At 38.3% G+C, this 19,358-nt stretch overlaps 1 protein-coding gene across 1 annotated transcript; it reads left to right on the forward strand.

Annotated features, from left to right (window-relative positions):
- The first annotated feature begins 456 nt into the window (after positions 1–456).
- Positions 457–4,182, forward strand: LOC121434789 (zinc finger protein 431-like). The gene is made up of 4 exons (XM_041633764.1): positions 457–557; positions 1,299–1,425; positions 1,620–1,680; positions 2,445–4,182. Exons 1-4 carry the CDS (start codon positions 465–467, stop codon positions 3,820–3,822), a joined length of 1,659 nt encoding a protein of 552 aa, XP_041489698.1. The 5' UTR covers positions 457–464; the 3' UTR covers positions 3,823–4,182.
- Positions 4,183–19,358: the final 15,176 nt, after the last annotated feature.

Consider the following 19,358-nt stretch of genomic DNA (forward strand, 5'->3'; position numbering starts at 1 on the left):
ATTTTTTTGCCATCATTATAGGTTTGATCTCTACATTCTATATCTTACCTATATTCTATAGGTAAAAATGAGATATAGCAGAAACAGTTGCTATTAAGGAGTTTGGCAACATGCTATTTTAATTGCTTTGTTTGCTTGTCTAAGTAGCCCTTACTGTGGCTCTCCAAATTCCTGAAAGTAAAGGGGGGCATCATTTCTGGCTCTATACATTTTTATATTATTGGGTGATAGCCCTTGAATATAGGGTTTTTTTATATGACAAGTATATGCTGCTGTGCTGAGCTTCACATATATATTGAATTTTAAAAATTGCAAGAGGGTATCACTCTGATTCCCAGGATACCATGTATTTATGATTATTAATACTGCCTGAGTCAGTTAATTGCAGGTGCATGAACTTATTCTGGTTTGTTATGCTTAATTTGATTTTTTTTTTAATCAATATGATTATTTTATATGTCTGCATGGATATTCATTACCTGCGTACCTGGTCATCAAGGTTATCTAAAGATCTCAGAATTCCTGATCATAGAACAATGGAAAGTTGTGATCCCCATGTAAGTAGTGGAAAATGTGCCCACCTCCATTCAAGACCCGCAAAAACACTGAATTACTCTACCTTCTCTCCAGCTCTTTGTTGATTATTCATGACCAACATGTATATTTCTAGTGTTTTCATCTGTGCTTTTTAACTTCTTTACACGTGAAGTTCCTTTCTACAAAATGTTATTAGACTTATAGTTTAAATTATGACACTTCCGGTATCAGTAAAATGAATACAGAACTGGAGTGAATGGAAAATTATTTAGAAGAACTTCAATAAAAGCCTTTCTGTTTTTTATATCCCATTTCTTTGTTTCCCTGAATTTTACAATGGAGACAGTGTCTTAATGTTTACTTCCACCTGTCCTGGACATGATTGCATAGACTTGACTGGCATTCAATTCAGAGACAAATATACACACCTCTGTTTTCTGAGTGTTGTGTTTAAAGGCACAATAGAACAATATACCCAGGGTGTCCATATTACTTTTTTTTGTGTGGTCTGTAACTCTTCATACAATTTTCTCATGCATACTATATAGTGCTGATCTTTTCTGTTGTCTCTTCCTCTCAATAGACCTTGCTCTTATGACAGAGTTGACTCTGCTTTTCAATTTCCCTCTATAGTGACTGTCTATGTCATGGCATAAGAGTAAGGAACACCAGAATCATCTGTCTATACCCTGAAAGAAGTATGAATTTCCATCTTTGTCACTGTGGTGCTTTCCATTTTACACATGTGTGGTGTATTTTAGAAGGCAGTGACCTATGATGATGTGCACATCAACTTCACCCGGGAAGAGTGGGATTTGCTGAATCTTTCCCAGAAGAATCTCTATAAGGATGTAATGCTGGAAACCTACAAGAACCTCATTTCTATAGGTAAAAATGAATTTGCTTCATGTTTCAAAATATGGAAACAACTTTTCCATGGTTAAGGATGTTGTTCTGCAATTTGATTTAAAAAGAAGAATGAGGTGAATACAGCAGTCATATTTCTTAGGTGCACTTAAGTAATAAGCTAAGTGTTGCACATTGTTAAATGATATAACATATATTCTGGTCCTGTATTTTAGGATACATTGGGGAAGACCATAACACTGAAGAACATTGGCAATATTCTAGAAGACATGCAAGGTAATTTTCATGTGCAAGTTGATAACAATGTGCCTCTGATGAGACTGCACTTTCTCCTAGAACTTTTAAATAAAAGCAGCAATGTAAATAAGCACAGCTTTAAGTGCATAGATGGTTATTAAATCCTCACAAATCCATATACCTCAATTTCATGTATATGAATTATTCTTCCTTTCCTATGTGTATCAGACACTACCCTTGATATAACCTCATGAGCATAGAGACATGAAAAGATTTAACATACTTCTCCTTAAATCAGAAAGAAGATAGGCAGTAGTTCCCATGTAGAGTATACTTGTTGAATTTGATTCAAGTATACAATACTGATGGTTTTCTACAATCATTATTAATATAAAAACGCCCCATGAATTCTAAGTCTGTGCAAATCCTTCTGAATGTCCTAGTTCACTTAGCAAATGAAATATGATTCACAGTATAGTAAAATTTATGAATGCAGTAGAGTTGGGAAAGCTCTCAGTGTATTCAGTTGTCTTCAAAAATATGAATAATATCATATAAAAATATTTTTGTAAATGTGAGAAGGTAAACCTTAAAAAAAAGGAATTTATCATCATACCTATTTTCGTAGATGCAAACTGTCCCCTAATTAAAAAGCAAACATGATTGTAAACAGAGTTATGAAAGCATAATAATTAATTTCTATTTAGAATAGGAACAAGTTGTAAAATAAATTCATACAGATATAAGGTTCAACAGTGTATTGAATGTGGTAAAGCTTTTAAATGTGCCAATTATCCTTGCAGGTATGAAAGAAACCAAAATGGTGACAAGAAACTTTCAGAGTATACGCAATGTGTTCAAGCCTTTTCTGATGACACCCACTTTCTAAGACATGAAAAAACACATACTGGAGAAAAACAGTCTAAAATTAAGCAGTGCAGGGAAGACTTTTCTTATCACAGTTATATTCACGTGCTTAAAAGAAAACACACTGGAAATAAACCCTATGAATATAGTCAAGGTGATAAAGACTTTGTTCTTTATGAAACTCATCAAAGTCATAACAGCACACATACTGGAGAGAAACCTTATGAATGCGATCAGTGTGGTAAGGCCTATGCATCTCAAACTGAACTTCAAAAGCCTAAAAGAATACATACTGGAGAGAAACGCTATGAATGTAATCAGTGTGGTAACATCTTTGCATCTCTTCAAAGGCATAAAAGAACACATACTGGAGAGAAACGCTATGAGTGTAATCAGTGTGGTAAGGCCTTTGCATGTCACAGTCATCTTCAAGTGCATAAAAGAACACATACTGGAGAGAAACCCTATGAATGTAATCACTGTGGTAAGACCTTTGCACGTCATAGTCATCTTCAATTGCATAAAAGAACACATACTGGAGAGAAACCCTATGAATGTAATCACTGTGGTAAGACCTTTGCACGTCACAGTGATCTTCAAGTGCATAAAAGAACACATACTGGAGAAAAACCTTATCGATGTAATCAATGTGGTAAGGCCTTTGTCCAGCACAGTCATCTTCAAAGGCATAAAAGAACACATACTGGAGAGAAACCATATGAATGTAATCAGTGTGGTAAGGCCTTTACGCGACTCAGTCATCTTCATTTGCATAAGAAAACACATACTGGAGAGAAACCCTATGAATGTAATCTGTGTGGTAAGGCCTTTGCAGCTCAGAGAAATCTTCAAAAGCATAAAAGAACACATACTAAAGAGAAACCCTATGCATGTAGTCAGTGTGGCAAGGCCTTTGCATGTCACAGTCTTCTTCAAGTGCATAAAAGAAAACATACTGGAGAAAAACCCTATGAATGTAATCAGTGTGGTAAGGCCTTTGCTGAAAACAGTACTCTTCAAAAGCATGAAAGAACACATACTAGAGAAAAACCTTATGAATGTAAGCAGTGTGGTAAGGCCTTTGCACATCATAGTCAAGTTCAAGTGCATAAAACAACACATACTGGAGAGAATCCCTATGAATGTAATCAGTGTGGTAAGGCCTTTGCAGCTCAGAGTAATCTTCAACTCCATAAAAAAACACATACTGGAGAGAAACACTATGAATGTAGCTTGTGTGGTAAGGCTTTTGCATGTCACAGTCATCTTCAATTGCATAAAAGAAAACATACTGGAGAGAAAGAAACCCTATGAATGTTATTAGTGTAAAAAGGCCTTTGCACGTCATGGGAGTCTTCAATTACATAGAACACATACAAGATAGAAAAACTATGAATGTAATCAATGTGGTAAGGCCATTACAAGTCTCAGTCTTCTTAAATTGCATAAAAAAACACATTCTTGTGAGAAACCTTATTATCGTAATCATTTTGGTAAGGCCTTTGCAAAACACAGTCATCTTCAAATGTACAAAGGTCACAGAGTAGAGAGGACCCCTATGAATGTAGTCAGTGTGGTTAGGTGTTTGAAGACCACTGTACTCTTCAAAGTTATAAGAGATCACACAGTGTGGGAAAACTTTATGAATGTATATCAGTGGAAGGAAGACTTTTTACATCTTATTCATCGTTAAATGCATGAAAGAACACAGACTGGACAGATAACTGTCAATGGAATCTGTGGTAAATCCTTTGTCACAACCATCTGTAAATACATTAAATAACTCATCCTGCAGAGAAACTCTATGAATTTAATGTATGTATTCTTCAAAACCATGAGAAAAATCATGCTATAATAAAACTCTATTAGTGAATTTAGTGTTTTAATGTTTTTTACTTCATACAGGAGTAAGACTTTTGTGTGTAATCAATCTGATAAAGCTTATGAATATTACCATAATCATTTGGACCTGTGGAAGAAACTGAACAAAAGTAACCAATCCTTCAGTATGAAATCCAGCCCATCTCTGATCTTTCCCAGGAGTGAGGATTAACATCTAACAAATTCCCTCCTTCAAAATCTCCTTTGATGCCCCCTGGTCCTAAGAAGCCCTATATGAACCATATGCCAATTCTGTATGCTGCTTCCCAATTCCACACTGGCAGGCATATTTATACTCCTGATTTCTTCCTTCTCAAAAAAAGAGGACAGTAATGCATGTGCAGGCTCACATGGGCATTAGTGTGAGGACATTCTTTTACTGGAATGCTTCAAAACTCCTCAAGTTGTGCTGACATACAATTGTTACTTCTGTTTGGAAACCCTTACGAGAATTGAGCTCATCCCAGATGTGATGGATCACTTTTAACTTCCCTGGACACAATCAAAGATTTTTTGTTTCACCAGGCAATGGTGGCGCACACCTTTAATCCCAGCACTTGGGAGGCAGAGGCAGGCGGATCTCTGTGAGTTTGAGACCAGCCTGGTCTATAAGAGCTAGTTCCAGGACAGGCTCCAAAGCCGCAGAAATTGACTGTCTCAAAAAACCAAAAAAAAAAAAAAATTTCTTTACTTATTGCTTGTTTGTTTTGCTATTTTTTTTTCAGTTACTCAAGACAGGCGTTTTCTGTAACTTTGAAGTCTTTTTGTTTTATGTTTTTGTCTGTTTTGTTTTTCTTTTGGTTTTTTCAAGACAAGGTTTCTGGTAGATTTAGAGCCTGGCTTGGAACTAGCTCTTGTAGACCAGGTTGGCCTCCAACTCACAGAGATCTGTCTCTGCCTGCCGAGTGTTGGGATTAAAGGTGTACATCACCCTTCTCTTGCCAACAAGGCATTGGTGGATTATTTCAAGACAGGGTTTCTCTGTGTACATCTGGCTGTGCTGGCCCACAAACCATACAGCAGGTTGTTATCAAACTCACAAAGATCTGCCTTTAAATGCATCATTGCTCTAATTTCTTATTTCTTCCTATTCCCCATTGTTTCTTTCCATTTTTTTAAATCAAGTCTGTTGTTTACTTATTTATTTTTAAGCAATGTCTTCTGTAACTTAGGCTGGCCACACACAATGCCATTGAGAATTCCATTGCACACCCTATCCTGCTTCTGCTTCCAAGTGCTGAAAAGTCCTGCAACTGCTTCATGGCTGGACCTTAACTGGTCAGTGAGAAAAAAGTAGACCGGTAAAGGGGGCCCTCCTACTTTTCTGGGTTATAATGCAAACTTAAAAATAAAGTTGGATTGTGTACAAATTGAGTTCAGTGACCAACTTAAAGCTTGCATAGTCCCAGCACAGAAAGGGCTGGACAAGAAGCATGAAAACTTACTAAAGTAGTCTACACAAAGAATTGATTATAGCTAAGAGGGATTTTATTTAATTAAAGGTTTTGAATAGGTAAATTCTTCATTCATGTGGATCATTTGAGGTGGTAAGCTCCACATTTTTTGGGTGTTTTGCAACAGGGTTTCACTGTAGCTTTGGACCCTGTTTTGGAACTAGCTCTTGTAGAGCAGGTTGGACTCAAACTCATAGACGTCCACCTGCCTCTGCATCCAGTTCCTGGGTTTAAAGGCATACACCATCACCACCCTGCAAGCTCCACTTTTAGCTGCTTTGTGGTAGTGCACACCTTTAACATTATCACTCAAGAGGCTGAGGCAGTGGGATTTTTTGAGTTTGAGACCAGTCTGGCCTACAGAATGAGTTTCAGGTCTACATAGATAAATCCTATCTTGAAAACACCAAACCAAACAAAACAAAAACAGAAATAACAAACAAACAAAAAAACCAAACAAATACTATAATCCACCTTTAACCTAGATCTCACCTTCTAGATGATTGCCTCTGACCTAATAGAAAGGATATTGAAGAAAGAAGCTCTCTTTTTGCTCTGGTATCAAGTTCTGGCTACCGAGTTCATTCCATTATTAGCATTAGAGTCGACTTGTTTGGAATTTTGATGTATATAGAAAACCAGGTGAAACATTGAACCTCATGGATTGAACAACTACTGGATTCTTCACTTGATTATAGACAAAAGGCTGTGCAGAAATCTACTGGATTCTTCCAAATTCCATTGGTAGACATCTATTTTTAAGATGACCTGGACCACAGCTTGTAAGACTTTGTCATAAGCCCAATTTCTACTAAAATGGTGAGTTCATTCTACCTGTCTTGTTCATGTAGTAACACAGCTGTATATTTTATTCACCAGTCCACAGAGGAAGATGGCTTACAGCTGGCTAACAGCAGTGCTCATAAAGACATTCTTCCTGGCTCCATTATTCTCTATGTATTCAAATTTCCATGAACCCTACTCTCTTTAACATTTTTCATTTGCCTGGAATTCTCTCTGAATTTCAGGAATAAAACTTGTACAGCAATGGAGCCATTACCCAGCCTTCTGATTGGGGAAAGATCTTGTTTAAGATCGGGTTCCTGCTTTTTTTCTCATGATTGTCTGAAATACCTGTGACAACGAGGTAAAATGTACCTTCAGTTCATCTGACCTCAGCATGAAATCACGCAACAAACATTTCCTTTTGTGATCTAAAAATTCTCTTTCGTTGTTAATATTCTGGGCTGCCTTCTACCTGTGGGACAGGAAATCACCACACCCACCTAGCACAGTTCACTGTACAAGCTAGCTAGCTTGTCCTGGAGGAAAAAGGCAAGATTCCTATGGAGTGCAGGATTGTGGCAGTGTCTGCTATTGGAGGCTTGGGCAAGTGTTATTGAAATGCCTATTTTTGCAGATCTAGAAAAGACTATTGTTGGGAGCAGAAAGGAATGACCAGGAACCATTGTGCTGTCTCTTTAAGCAAGCTATACCCCTTTGAGAAGGTTCATCCCACTCAGGCCTCACTAGCCAATCAGGCCCTCCAGTTGACCTGCCAGTCAGAAGTGGTGCATTGCTCTTCCTGTGACCTGCCTCCCTGTTAGGGTTTCCGGAGGAGCTGGCACCAGTGGTTTATGTGCTGTTGTGCCTTTGCTGCTGCAGGGAGATGATGAACTGAGAGCTTTGGTGGGCTGGAGAACCACAACATGGTGATCGAGGGAATGCTGTCTCCAGATGGTGAGGTGCATTTTCCCCAGATCTGGGAGAGAACCTGCCACCAGTTTTCCTATGTTGTGAAGTCCCATGCAGTCCTTGCTAATTTATGGACCTGTGGGCAGGCCTCTGAATAACTCTGCTCTGTGGGCTTAATTTGTTTGGAGAGTTGGGAGCAGGGAGCTGTGTGTACAAACGTCTTTCTAGTCAATTTCTGCAGGCATGATACATTCATGGAAAACCATTGGCAAACTTGGAGAGGCCTAGTTTCTCCAGTATCTTCTTGACATTCAGTAGTTTTCATTTAACCTTCGCATATAGTCATCATTAATTTTAAATTTGTGGAGGTCATCCACAGCTTCTCATGTGCTGGGTAGCACTCCAACGCCAATGCTTAATACATAGGCTAACAAAGTAGAATTGAACTAATTCTACTGCATCTAAAACATTTAAAACCTAAGTATATGTTAACCAGGACTGTTAGAATGCTCATGTACACATTTTTCAACCGCAATATTCAGATATTTGGCTCCAAACCATGACAAGGAAGCCATTAAAACCAGTCACTTGGCCCTTTGCCATATCAAAAAACAGGCTACTAGCAAGCTGCTCAAGGAGGCCTTACAGGGTCACAACTAACCTTAAGGCCTGGTGTGCCTTAAAGTTCCCCTTTCTTTGTAAGAAAAGCATAGTTCTGCCAGATGGGCAAAATGACATCAGGTGACAAATATTTGAAAAGCAAAATGCTGTTTTGGTAAGGACTGACCTGGTCAATCAAGGCTTTCATTTAGGACCTCAGGCAGGGCGAAAGAACATTCTTGGGAGCATTCCCTAAGGGCCCGATGTACTGATAATAAAACAGAGCTCTTTATCTAAAACCAGGAATATGTTTGGAAGAGCTGGTAATGGTCTGGGGATAAGTCCTTTGTGGAGAAGTTTCTTCAGGTCCGAAAAACCAACTCTTTCCAGCATATGGAGCTATAATTTTCAGTTCCAAACCAACTCAGCACATAGGAAAGTTCTTGAGATACCCTGTGTTCACCATGTGTAAAATTGTTTGACTAGCCTCCTCCTAAATTTTTCCCATTGTGTAATAGTTTCTACTGACTTCATAAAATTCTTCCATTTCTTTCCATTTACTCCTAGGAAGTATACAAGATATAAGGTGCTTTTCTTCTTTTCTCTTTTTTATGTTGGTCTTGTTTTTTGGGACAGAGTTTCTCTGTAGGACTGACCTGACTATCCTAGACTGTCCTGACTATTCTAGAACTCATGCTGTAGACCATGCTTGCTTCAAACTCACAGAGATTATTTGGGTTTGCCTCCTTAGTCTTGGGATTAAAGGCCTGTGCCACCATTGCCTGGAAAGAGGCTATTTTTCTTAAGAAGCTTACAAAGCATAGGACATGTCTTCTCCAAGACCTCCTCACCATAGCTTCTATCCTTTTTACATTGTACTTGTCCTGTCTTTCTCATCCCCTGTGACTTCACCGCAGAACCCTGTCAGTGAAGAATTCCCTGCTGTCTCAGGTCACCCGTGTACTTAAGAAATTATTCTGAGAATAACTTTGACGTCTAACTCTCCTGTCTGCCTAAATGTCTAGCCTGGCAAGTTGTCTGTTTTTATTTCAATTGTTCAAGTTGTAACCCCAAGCCTGACCCTAAAGGACATGTAAGGATAATAGCATATGTGGAGCTCAAAATCTATCTTAGCTGGCTCCTCTTTGAGCATTAGCCAGAGATGGATGCATGCCATCATTAAACAGATTTTTCTTTATTAATTCCCTAAGTGAGTGAAGTGGTTTCTCAATGGAAAGGCACATCAGTTCTAGAACAGCTTCATTTCCATCTTGTTAGAAAAATTGTTACTGAGACATCTTCTGTTATATTGACTTAGGTGGCCTTGGTCTGTTGCTGTCCAGGGCAATTACCTTACTGTCCTCCATATTATAGTTTTAAAATTCTTAAATAAAAAGATGTTACCACGTCATAGTTTTAAAATTATGCATTTGAGTCATGTAGTTGACTATCCAATGGAGCCACAAGTAAAGGATTTGCATATGGAGCATTCCTTCTGTCTTCAGACCAGAATAGGAGGAATAGATTGTTGTGTACAGTGCAGAGGACACTGAAGGTGTAAGTCATAAACAATGCCACACCAGTTTGGAATTATGATTAATAGGGTGGTATTTATTTAAAGGGGAAAAAACTTACAGATCACCGTCAGCCCTCTGCGCAACCAGGAAGGGAGTCTAGTCGCCAGCGGAGCAGGAAGTGAAGAGAGAGAGGAGAGGGAAGTGGCCGCTTTTTTAAAGGGAGAGAGACCACGCCCCAATGGGCTGGTATCTCAGCGGCGATAGGCTGGAGGAGTGGGAGGACCTCCCGTAACACCTCCCCCTTTTGTTTAAATAAGAGAGTTCTAAACCTACTATGAAATTATATACAATAAGTACAAATATCCTATTCTAACTAGCTTAGGTCTTGTATACTAAATAACTTGGCCAAGTCATGAGAGAAAGTAACTACCTTTATATAGTCTTCAACCCCATCGAAGATCTGAGAAGGGAAATAATGTTACCTGGGTAATTAGGAAGTTAAGTAAAACAACTTCCAAAACATGCAACAAATCACAGAGACAACTAGCTACCTAGGCAATCACCCAAAGTCACATTAGCAGCGTTGAAGCAACCAACATTGGCTAAGACCTATCATAACTAACATACCATTTTCAAAGGCAGGCAACTTTTCAAAACTATCTTACCCTGTCTTGGCAGGATATGACAGCCCTGTTTTATCCATTGATGCACGCTCTGTATCTTTGTCAGTGGTTGAGGTATGGGCATTTCTTTGCCCCAAGGCCAGTTCTGCCAAAAAGAAGGCTCCAGGTGGAGTGTCTTTGGTGCTCAACATTCTCTCGGGAATAGAGTGGTGTTGCCAGGAGCAATTGTGTCTCACTACTGCAAAACTCTGAATTAGATTAAAGGCCATTTTCTACAGCTCTTTGAAGAAGTTGAAGATTATCTATACTGAGTATAATCTCTATATACCTAAAGAACCTGATTAGTCTAATTATAAATGACAAACTTAGATGACTATTAGTCTATATAATTCCCAATATCTATCTAACTTAAAGACTAAGACAATAAACAACTGTGAAACAAATGAGGACAATGGCCTCCAAATATAAACAAGGTACAAATATACATTGCAGTAGGTAAATATATATCAATACACAAACATATATAAGTATCTTAATCAGAGGTAGAAATGTACACTGCAATATGGTAAATATATACAATATATATATATATATATATCAATACAATATATGTCAATACATAAAATATGTTTTAAACAGAGGTAGAAACATGCATGCATACAATAGTCAATATAATTTAACTTTGTGTCAATATACAAGAATCTATACCAATATATTTGTCTAAAAACAGTAACTCACAATTACAAATCTATTATCCCATCATCCCTCTTTTTTTTTTTTTCAAAATGATCCCTGAGCTTATAAAATTCCTCCCCCAACCCTCAATCGTATACTAATTATAACCAACCCCTAAATGATGTCCCTAAACCCAAGGGCAAACTTTACTGGGAGAGGGGACTTCGTCCTCTAGAATTACTTCCAGCTGTCATGGGGGCGACGTTCTTTCTGGGGGATCCTGTGAAAGTAAAATGATGGTTAAATATCAAGATCAATGTCTTTTAAAATTGCCAATAGTCTCTGAGTATTTTGTGCAGGTCTGGCCAAAATGTTGTATAAGATGTGCACCATTTCAGCTAACCAAGTTGGAACTGTCTTGTGCAGCTGGTATCAAAAGCAGGTCTTGTATTCGCGCTATCAGTATCATGACGTCATATCAACCAGGTGGAGTTGTTGTTAAGGGGCCCCATCTTCTTCCTGGAAACTTCAAATGTCACTTCAGGAAAAACTCATTGTTTATTATGAAAAACTTAAACATTAATTATATAGACACACACACACACACACACACATATATATATATATATATATATATTCAATGAAAGACATGATAGATATATTCAATGAAAGACATGATAGATATGAAGAAAAGCAAAGATGTTTTCTAAACTCATATTTCTTTCTGTCCCATATCATGGCTCTTGACATGAGACAGAAACTCCAGAAACTCTGGGTTTTTCTCTTACTAACAGGCTTGGAATTGGAGAGGGACTGAGCCAGAGTCCAACTTCAAAACCAGCTTTATAAATTTAGAAATATCCTTTAATTTTACTTACACAACCCATTCAGTTTTCTTGATATTTCATATTGGGCAGGTATTTTTCCATCTGTCAGTATCCAAATATCCAGGGTCCCTTGAATTTTTCAAAGATGAGTGTTTTCCTGTGGAGATAAGGACAGAACCCTGCCCCCATTCTATATGTTTTTCTTACCACCTGTATGAACATCATCATTGTGGATAAGTTGTCATTTCTCCTTTCCAAGAGGTTTCTCCTCTTCAAATCGAAACTTTATTAATTTTGACGGTATCCACAATTTTTCTTCTCCTGTGGAAACAAGAGCAAAACCCCTTCCCCAATGTAGCACATCTCCTGGCTTCCATTGAGAGGTCAGCACATCTTTGAAATAAATTGGTTGATTTAGTTCAGCGGACTTTTCCATTATCCAATGTCTCTCTGCTGCTGTCGTTCCTTTCTCATTATCGTTAAGAAAATTCAAGGTTAATAAAGCATTATGTAATCTATTTCTGGGGGTATTTTCGGTCCCTTTCTGTTTGTTCAGCATATCCTTTATAGTATGATTTGATCTTTCTATTACTGCCTGACCTGTAGGATTATTTGGTATACCTGTAATGTGTTTTATATTATAATGATCAAAAAAGTGTTTCATTTTCTTAGATACATATGCTGGACCATTATCTGTCTTTATTTGTGCAGGTATACCCATGATGGCCATAACTTCCAATAAATGTGTGATTACTGAATCAGCCTTTTCTGAGCTCAGGGCAGTAGCCCATTGAAAACCTGAATACGTGTCTATGGTGTGGTGTACATATTTTAATTTACCAAATTCCATAAAGTGGAACACATCCATCTGCCAGATTTCATTTCTCTTAGTACCCTTTGGGTTACTCCCTGCAGGCAACGGTGTTTGATTATAGAAAGAACAAGTAGGACATCTCTTTATAATGTCCTTAGCTTGTTGCCAAGTAATGGAAAATTCTTTCTTTAGGCCTTTACTATTGACATGATGCTTCTTATGAAATTCCGAGGCCTGCAACACACTTCCAATCAATAATTGATCAATCTCAGCATTGCCTTGAGCTAGAGGACCAGGCAGACCTGTATGGGACCGGATGTGTGTTATGTACATCGGACAAAGCCTGTTCCTGATTATGTCTTGTACCTGGATAAACAATGAAGTCAACTCTGTGTCATCTGTTATAAATTCAGCAATTTCAATATGCAAGATAAGTCTTTCTGCATATTGTGAATCTGTAACTATATTGAGAGGTTCTTTAAAATCCCTTAGCACCATAAGAATGGCATATAATTCTGCCTTCTGGACAGAATTAAAAGGGCTTTGTTCCACCTTACTCAATTCATCTGACTTGTAACCTGCTTTTCCTGATTTATTTGCATCAGTATAGAGCGTACGGGCTCCAGTTATTGGAGCATCACGTACAATTCTAGGAAGAATCCAAGAAGTTCTTTTTATGAGGTTAAGTCTACCACTTTTGGGATAGTTGCTATTAATTTCTCCCAAAAATTTAGCACAAGCTCTTTGCCACGGTTCATTGTCTTCCCATAACTTTTTTATTTCTTTAGTAGTAAAAGGCACTATAATTTCTGCTGGGTCTATACCTGCTAGTTGATGAAGTCTCAGCTTACCTTTTATAATTAATTCAGAGACTTTTTCCACATAAGTTTTTAATTTTTTACTTGGTTTATTAGGAATAAATATCCACTCTAAAATAATATCTTCCCTCTGCATTAGAATCCCTGTAGGAGAAATTCTGGAAGGCAATATGACTAGGATGGAGCTAAGATTTGGGTTCACCCTATCCACATGTGCCTCCTGTAATTTTTCCTCAATCATTGTCAGTTCCTTTTCTGCTTCAGCTGTCAGTTTTCTTGGACTATTCAAATCTTTATCACCATCTAAGGTTTTGTTTAAATGAACTATTAGATCAGGTGTTATCCCAACAGCTGGTCGTAGACTGGAAATGCCTCCTAACAATCTTTGGAAGTCATTAAGAGTCTTTAAGCGGTCTCTCCTAATTTGTGCGTTTTGCATTTTAATTTTCCCTACCCCTATTCTGTAACCTAGGTAATTAATAGAATTTCCTCTTTGAATCTTTTCAGGGGCAATTTGTAATCCCCACCTAGGCAAGACTTTCTTTACTTCTTCAAACATCCTTTCTAAAGTGTCTTTATTTGAATCAGATAACAAGATGTCATCCATGTAATGATAAATGATGGACTTGGGGAATTGTTTACGAATTATTTCCAATGGCTTACTTACAAAATATTGGCACAATGTAGGACTATTGAGCATTCCCTGTGGGAGGACAGTCCATTGATATCTCCTATTAGGCTGAGAATTATTATAAGTAGGCACTGTGAAGGCAAATTTTTCTCTATCCTTTTCTTGTAACGGTATAGTGAAAAAACAATCTTTCAAATCAATAACTATAAGAGGCCATCCTTTTGGTAACAGAGAAGGCAAAGGAATTCCAGATTGTAGTGGGCCCATAGGTTGAATTACTTTGTTGACAGCTCTTAGATCTGTTACCATTCTCCATTTACCAGATTTCTTTTTTACAACAAACACAGGAGAATTCCAAGGGCTGGTTGATTCTTCAATATGGTGAGCATCTAGTTGCTCTTGCACCAGCTGTTCCAATGCCTGTAGTTTATCTTCAGCTAGAGGCCACTGTTTGATCCATATTGGCTTCTCAGTTAGCCATTTTAAAGTTAGGGCTGTTGGTACCTCTAAAGGTTTGGTATTTGCTGTATGTTCTTGTACAGCCTGAATGGCTGGTGATCCTTTTCCATAATACCTCATCATATCCTTCCCAGAATTATGAGTTCCTGGAACTACAGGAATGTTAATCTGGGTATTCCATTGCTGTAGCGGGTCACGGCCCCATAAATTTATGGCAATATTGGCTATATATGGCCTTAGTCTTCCTATTCGCCCTTCAGGCCCTATGCATTCAACCCATCTTGTGCTTTGTTTTACACGAGATAAGGTTCCAATTCCCAGGAAATGAACATCTACCTCTTGAAGAGGCCAATTCGGATGCCAAGATTCTGGGGTAATGATACTTACATCCGCACCTGTGTCTAATAAGCCTTCAATAAAAGTGCCATTTATACAGACTCTTAGCTTTGGTCTTTGATCATTAATAGAAGTCTGCCAGGGGCTGGAGAGATGGCTCAGAGATTAAGAGCACTGACTGTTCTTGCAAAGGTCCTGAGTTCAATTCCTAGCAACCACATGGTGGCTCACAACCATCTGTAATGGGGTCTGGTGCCCTCTTCTGGCCTGCAGACATACATGGAAGGAATGCTGTATACATAATAAATAAATAAATATTTTAAAAAAAGAAGTCTGCCAAAATATACGTTTGCTCTGTCCTACTGGGGTTTTTGACTCATCCTCCACACGTCGTTCATCATTTAGACCAGTATTACTTTTTACAGCAGAAATTGGAGCTTTTAATTTTCTTGTTGAGGCATGTTCTCCACTGTGACTGGGAATGACTGGGCCACTGTTGGCTTGGGGGCCTGCGAGAGGCCCCTCAAGGAGTTTCCCGACGGTATCGGGTTGCCTTGTTTGTCTGTTGTAGACCTGCATTCATTGGACCAATGTCAGCCTTTACCGCATCTCCTACATATACCAGAAGGCCTAGGTCTCCTATTTTTGTCATTCCCAGAGGAGATAATATTCCTAGAAATTCTGTGCCTGCAATCCCTTTTCAGATGTCCTAATTTACCACAATTAAAACACCTGGCAGTTTGATGTCTCCTCATTGCTGTGGAAATCGCTTCTTCTACCCAAGGTTCATCGTTATAACTAAACGTCTCAACATTCATCGTATGCTGAATCCATTCATCCATAGGTGCTGATCTAGACTTTAAAGGCCCAATTATCTTTTTGCATTCTATGTTTGCATTCTCAAAAGCTAGAGATTCAAGAAGTATTCATCTAGCTTCTGGGTCTGTTACCCCTATGTCCAGAGCCTTAAATTAATCTTTGCAAAAAGTCAATAAAGGGTTCTCTCGGTCCCTGCCTAATTCTAGTATATGATTCAACCCTTTTGCTGGATCTTGTATCCTATTCCAAGCATTTAAAGCTGCTTGGTGACATAGACACAGTACTTCATCATCATAAAGAGCTTGGACCTGTGGATCAGCATATACTCCTGCACCAAGAATTTGATCTTGGGAAACCTCGACAACTTTTGCTCTTCCTTGCTGTTCCATATGTTTGGATTCTTCTCTGAAATAAATTCCAAACATCAAGGAAGGTCCATTATCTAAAACTGCAGACACTAACTGATGGAAATCATGGGGGGTAGCTCTAACATTAGAAGCCCAAGTCCTTATCATTTCCTTTAATTATGCAGAGTGCAAGCCAAAATTAACAATAGCTTGCTTAATTTCTTTTAGATCATTCATTGCTATTGGCGTCCATCTAGCTTCTCTGACTCCCTTTGAGCCTTTAGAAGTTCATACTTTTTCAGAATTAAGTATAGGGTATGCCGCTAAAACCTTGGGTAAGCCAGTACTAATAGCTGGCGTTGGCATTGTATCCTGTCCTTGTGCCTTATTACTCTGTTCACCAGCTCCAATCATTACTTCAATCATTTCAAGTCTTTTTATTATTGTCTTTATTATTGTCTCTTTTGAATCCTGAATCTCCTGACCTGCATGAGTTTCTAGTAAAGATTGTATGGTTCTTAGGAGTGCCATGATCTTCCTAAATGATAGAATATTCAAAAGAATACTGAAGCCTAGTAACCAGTAAATTAAGTGATCCCCATAGTCATATAAACCTTGCATGATATAACCCATTGTATTGGCAACCAGAACAGTAAAATTCACGTTGGAAACGAAAACTGCCATATTACCTATTATCCAGTAGGTGGCGCTGTTGCCAAGTCACGACGAAAACAGAGTCCTGTTTCAGAGTCTGCAGAGTATTTGTTAAAAACTGGAAAATGTAAGTTGTTCAACAAAGTAAATGTAATTAAATCAATTCCAGAGACCGAACCAGAAACCCAGAATCTAGGGGTAGAGAAGAGCAACCTGGAAGCCGCTTATGCCTCCACATGACAGAGTCACCCTGAGGGGTTGCAGCTTTCAGCAAACGCGTGCTCTGGTTCGTGCCACTTAAGAGCTGTGCTCGCAAGGGAGATTTAAAAACGACTCAGAAAAGAGCAAACCACGTGACAGAGACTATGCGGGCCTGTGGAGTTTAAATTCACCTGGGGAGGCCAAGGCCGCCGGCAGCGGCTGAGGAAGGGAGGGCTCCCGCCAAGCTGAACTCGCGGCCGACAGCCGAGCGGGGAAAGGAGAGGTTCTAAAACCAAACGTTGGGTGCCAACTGAAGGCGTAAGTCATAAACAATGCCACACCAGTTTGGAATTATGATTAATAGGGTGGTATTTATTTAAAGGGGAAAAAACTTACAGATCACCGTCAGCCCTCTGCGCAACCAGGAAGGGAGTCTAGTCGCCGGCGGAGCAGGAAGTGAAGAGAGAGAGGAGAGAGAAGTGGCTGCTTTTTTAAAGGGAGAGAGACCATGCCCCAATGGGCTGGTATCTCAGCGGCGATAGGCTGGAGGAGTGGGAGGACCTCCCCCTAACAGGACACAGCGTAGGCAATCAGGTGTTGGTGCCACTATTATGAAAAAAGGGCCAACCTGTGGTAGGGGAAGTGATTTTGTAATTTCCCAGTATGTTTTATTTTAATTAATCCCCTGTTAATGAATACAGAGGAGATGGTGAGTGGTGAATACTTTGGGAAGGTTATCATGAGCCAACGAACATTGAATTTGCAATTAGGAAACAATATTATGAAGATATGAATGATCTTGCATGACACAGTTGTTTCTGCTCAGAGATTTGAAAGAGGGTATCACTTTGTTTCCCAAGATACCATGTATTTATGACATAAATACTGCCTGAGCATTCTGCACTAGTTAATTTCAGGTGCATGAACTTCTTCTGGCTTATTACACTTGATTTGAATTTTTTAAATCAATATGACTGTTTTATATGTATGAATGGATATTCATTACCTGCGTACCTGGTCATCAAGGTTATCTAAAGATCTCAGAATTCCTGATCATAGAACAATGGAAAGTTGTGATCCCCATGTAAGTAGTGGAAAATGTGCCCACCTCCATTCAAGACCAGCAAAAACTCTGAATTACTCTGCCCTCTGTCCAGCTCTGTTTTGATTATTAATGACCAACATTTATATTTCTAGTGCTTTCATCTGTCTATTTTAATTGCTTTACACATGAAGTTCCTTTCTACAAAATGTTATTAGAATTATACTTTAAATTATGACACTTCAGATATCAGGAAAATGAATACAGAACTGGAGTGAATGGAAAATTATTTAGAAGAACTTCAATAAAAGCCTTTCTGTTTTTTATATCCCATTTCTTTGTTTCCCTGAATTTTGCAATGGGGAGAGTATCTTAATGTGTACTTCCATCTGTCCTGGACCTGATAGCATAGAATTGACTGGCATTTAACTCTTAGACAAATATACCCACCTCTGTTTTCTGAGTGTTATAGTTAAAGGCACAATATAGCAATACCCTAAGTGTGTCCATATTAATTATTTTTGTGTGTGGTCTGTATTTCTTCATACAATTTTCTCATGCATACTATATAGTTTTGATCTTTTTTGTTATCTCTTTCTCTCAATAGACATTGCTCTAAAGAAGAAGTATCCCATACACAGGGTACAGATATTACAGAATTGACTTTGCTTTTCAATTTCCCTCTAAAGTGACTGTGTCATGGCATAAGAGTAAGGAACACCAGAATCATATATCTATACTCTGAAGGAAGTATGCATTTCCAACTTTGTCATTGTCATGCTTTCCATTTTACGCATGTGTGGTGTATTTTAGAAGGCAGTGACCTATGATGATGGGCATAACCACTTCACCCGTGAAGGGTGGGATTTGCTGATTCTTCCCAGAAGAATCTCTATAAAGATGTAATGCTGGAGACCTACAGGAACCTCATTTCTATAGGTAAAAATGAATTTCCTTCATATTTCAAATATGGAAAAAAACTTTTCCTTGGTTAAGGATGTTGTTCTGCAATTTGAATTAGAAAGAAGAATGAGGTCAATACAGCAGTCTTAGTTCTTAGATGCACTTAAGAAAATAAGCCAAATCTTGCACATTGTTAAATGATATAACATATATTCTGGTCCTGTATTTTAGGATACATTGGGGAAGACCATAACACTGAAGAACATTGGCCATGTTCTAGAAGACATGCAAGGTAATTTTCATGTGCAAGTTGATAACAATGTGCCTCTGATGAGATTGCCCTTTTTCCTAGAACTTTTAAATAAAAGCAGCAATGCAAATAAGCACAGCTTTAAGTGCATAGATGGCTATTAAATCCTCACAAATACATATACCTTAATTTCATATATGTGCATTATTCTTCCTTTCCTAAGTGTATCAGACACTACCCTTGATATAAGCTTATGAACATAGGTATATGGAAAGATTTTACATACCTCTTCTTAAGAACAAAA

The sequence above is a fragment of the Microtus oregoni genome, unplaced genomic scaffold (genome assembly GCF_018167655.1).
Source record: "Microtus oregoni isolate MIOR12 unplaced genomic scaffold, Mior012 000044F_ref0000062, whole genome shotgun sequence".
Classification (NCBI taxonomy): Eukaryota; Metazoa; Chordata; class Mammalia; order Rodentia; family Cricetidae; genus Microtus; species Microtus oregoni.

Excerpts from the sequence above, each read along its gene's own strand:
- LOC121434789 (XM_041633764.1), top strand. The coding sequence starts at position 465 with ATGGATATTCATTACCTGCGTACCTGGTCATCAAGGTTATCTAAAGAT. Across the intron at positions 558-1,298 it reads TGGAAAGTTGTGATCCCCAT|AAGGCAGTGACCTATGATGA; the intron begins GTAAGTAGTGGA and ends GGTGTATTTTAG. Across the intron at positions 1,426-1,619 it reads CAAGAACCTCATTTCTATAG|GATACATTGGGGAAGACCAT; the intron begins GTAAAAATGAAT and ends CCTGTATTTTAG.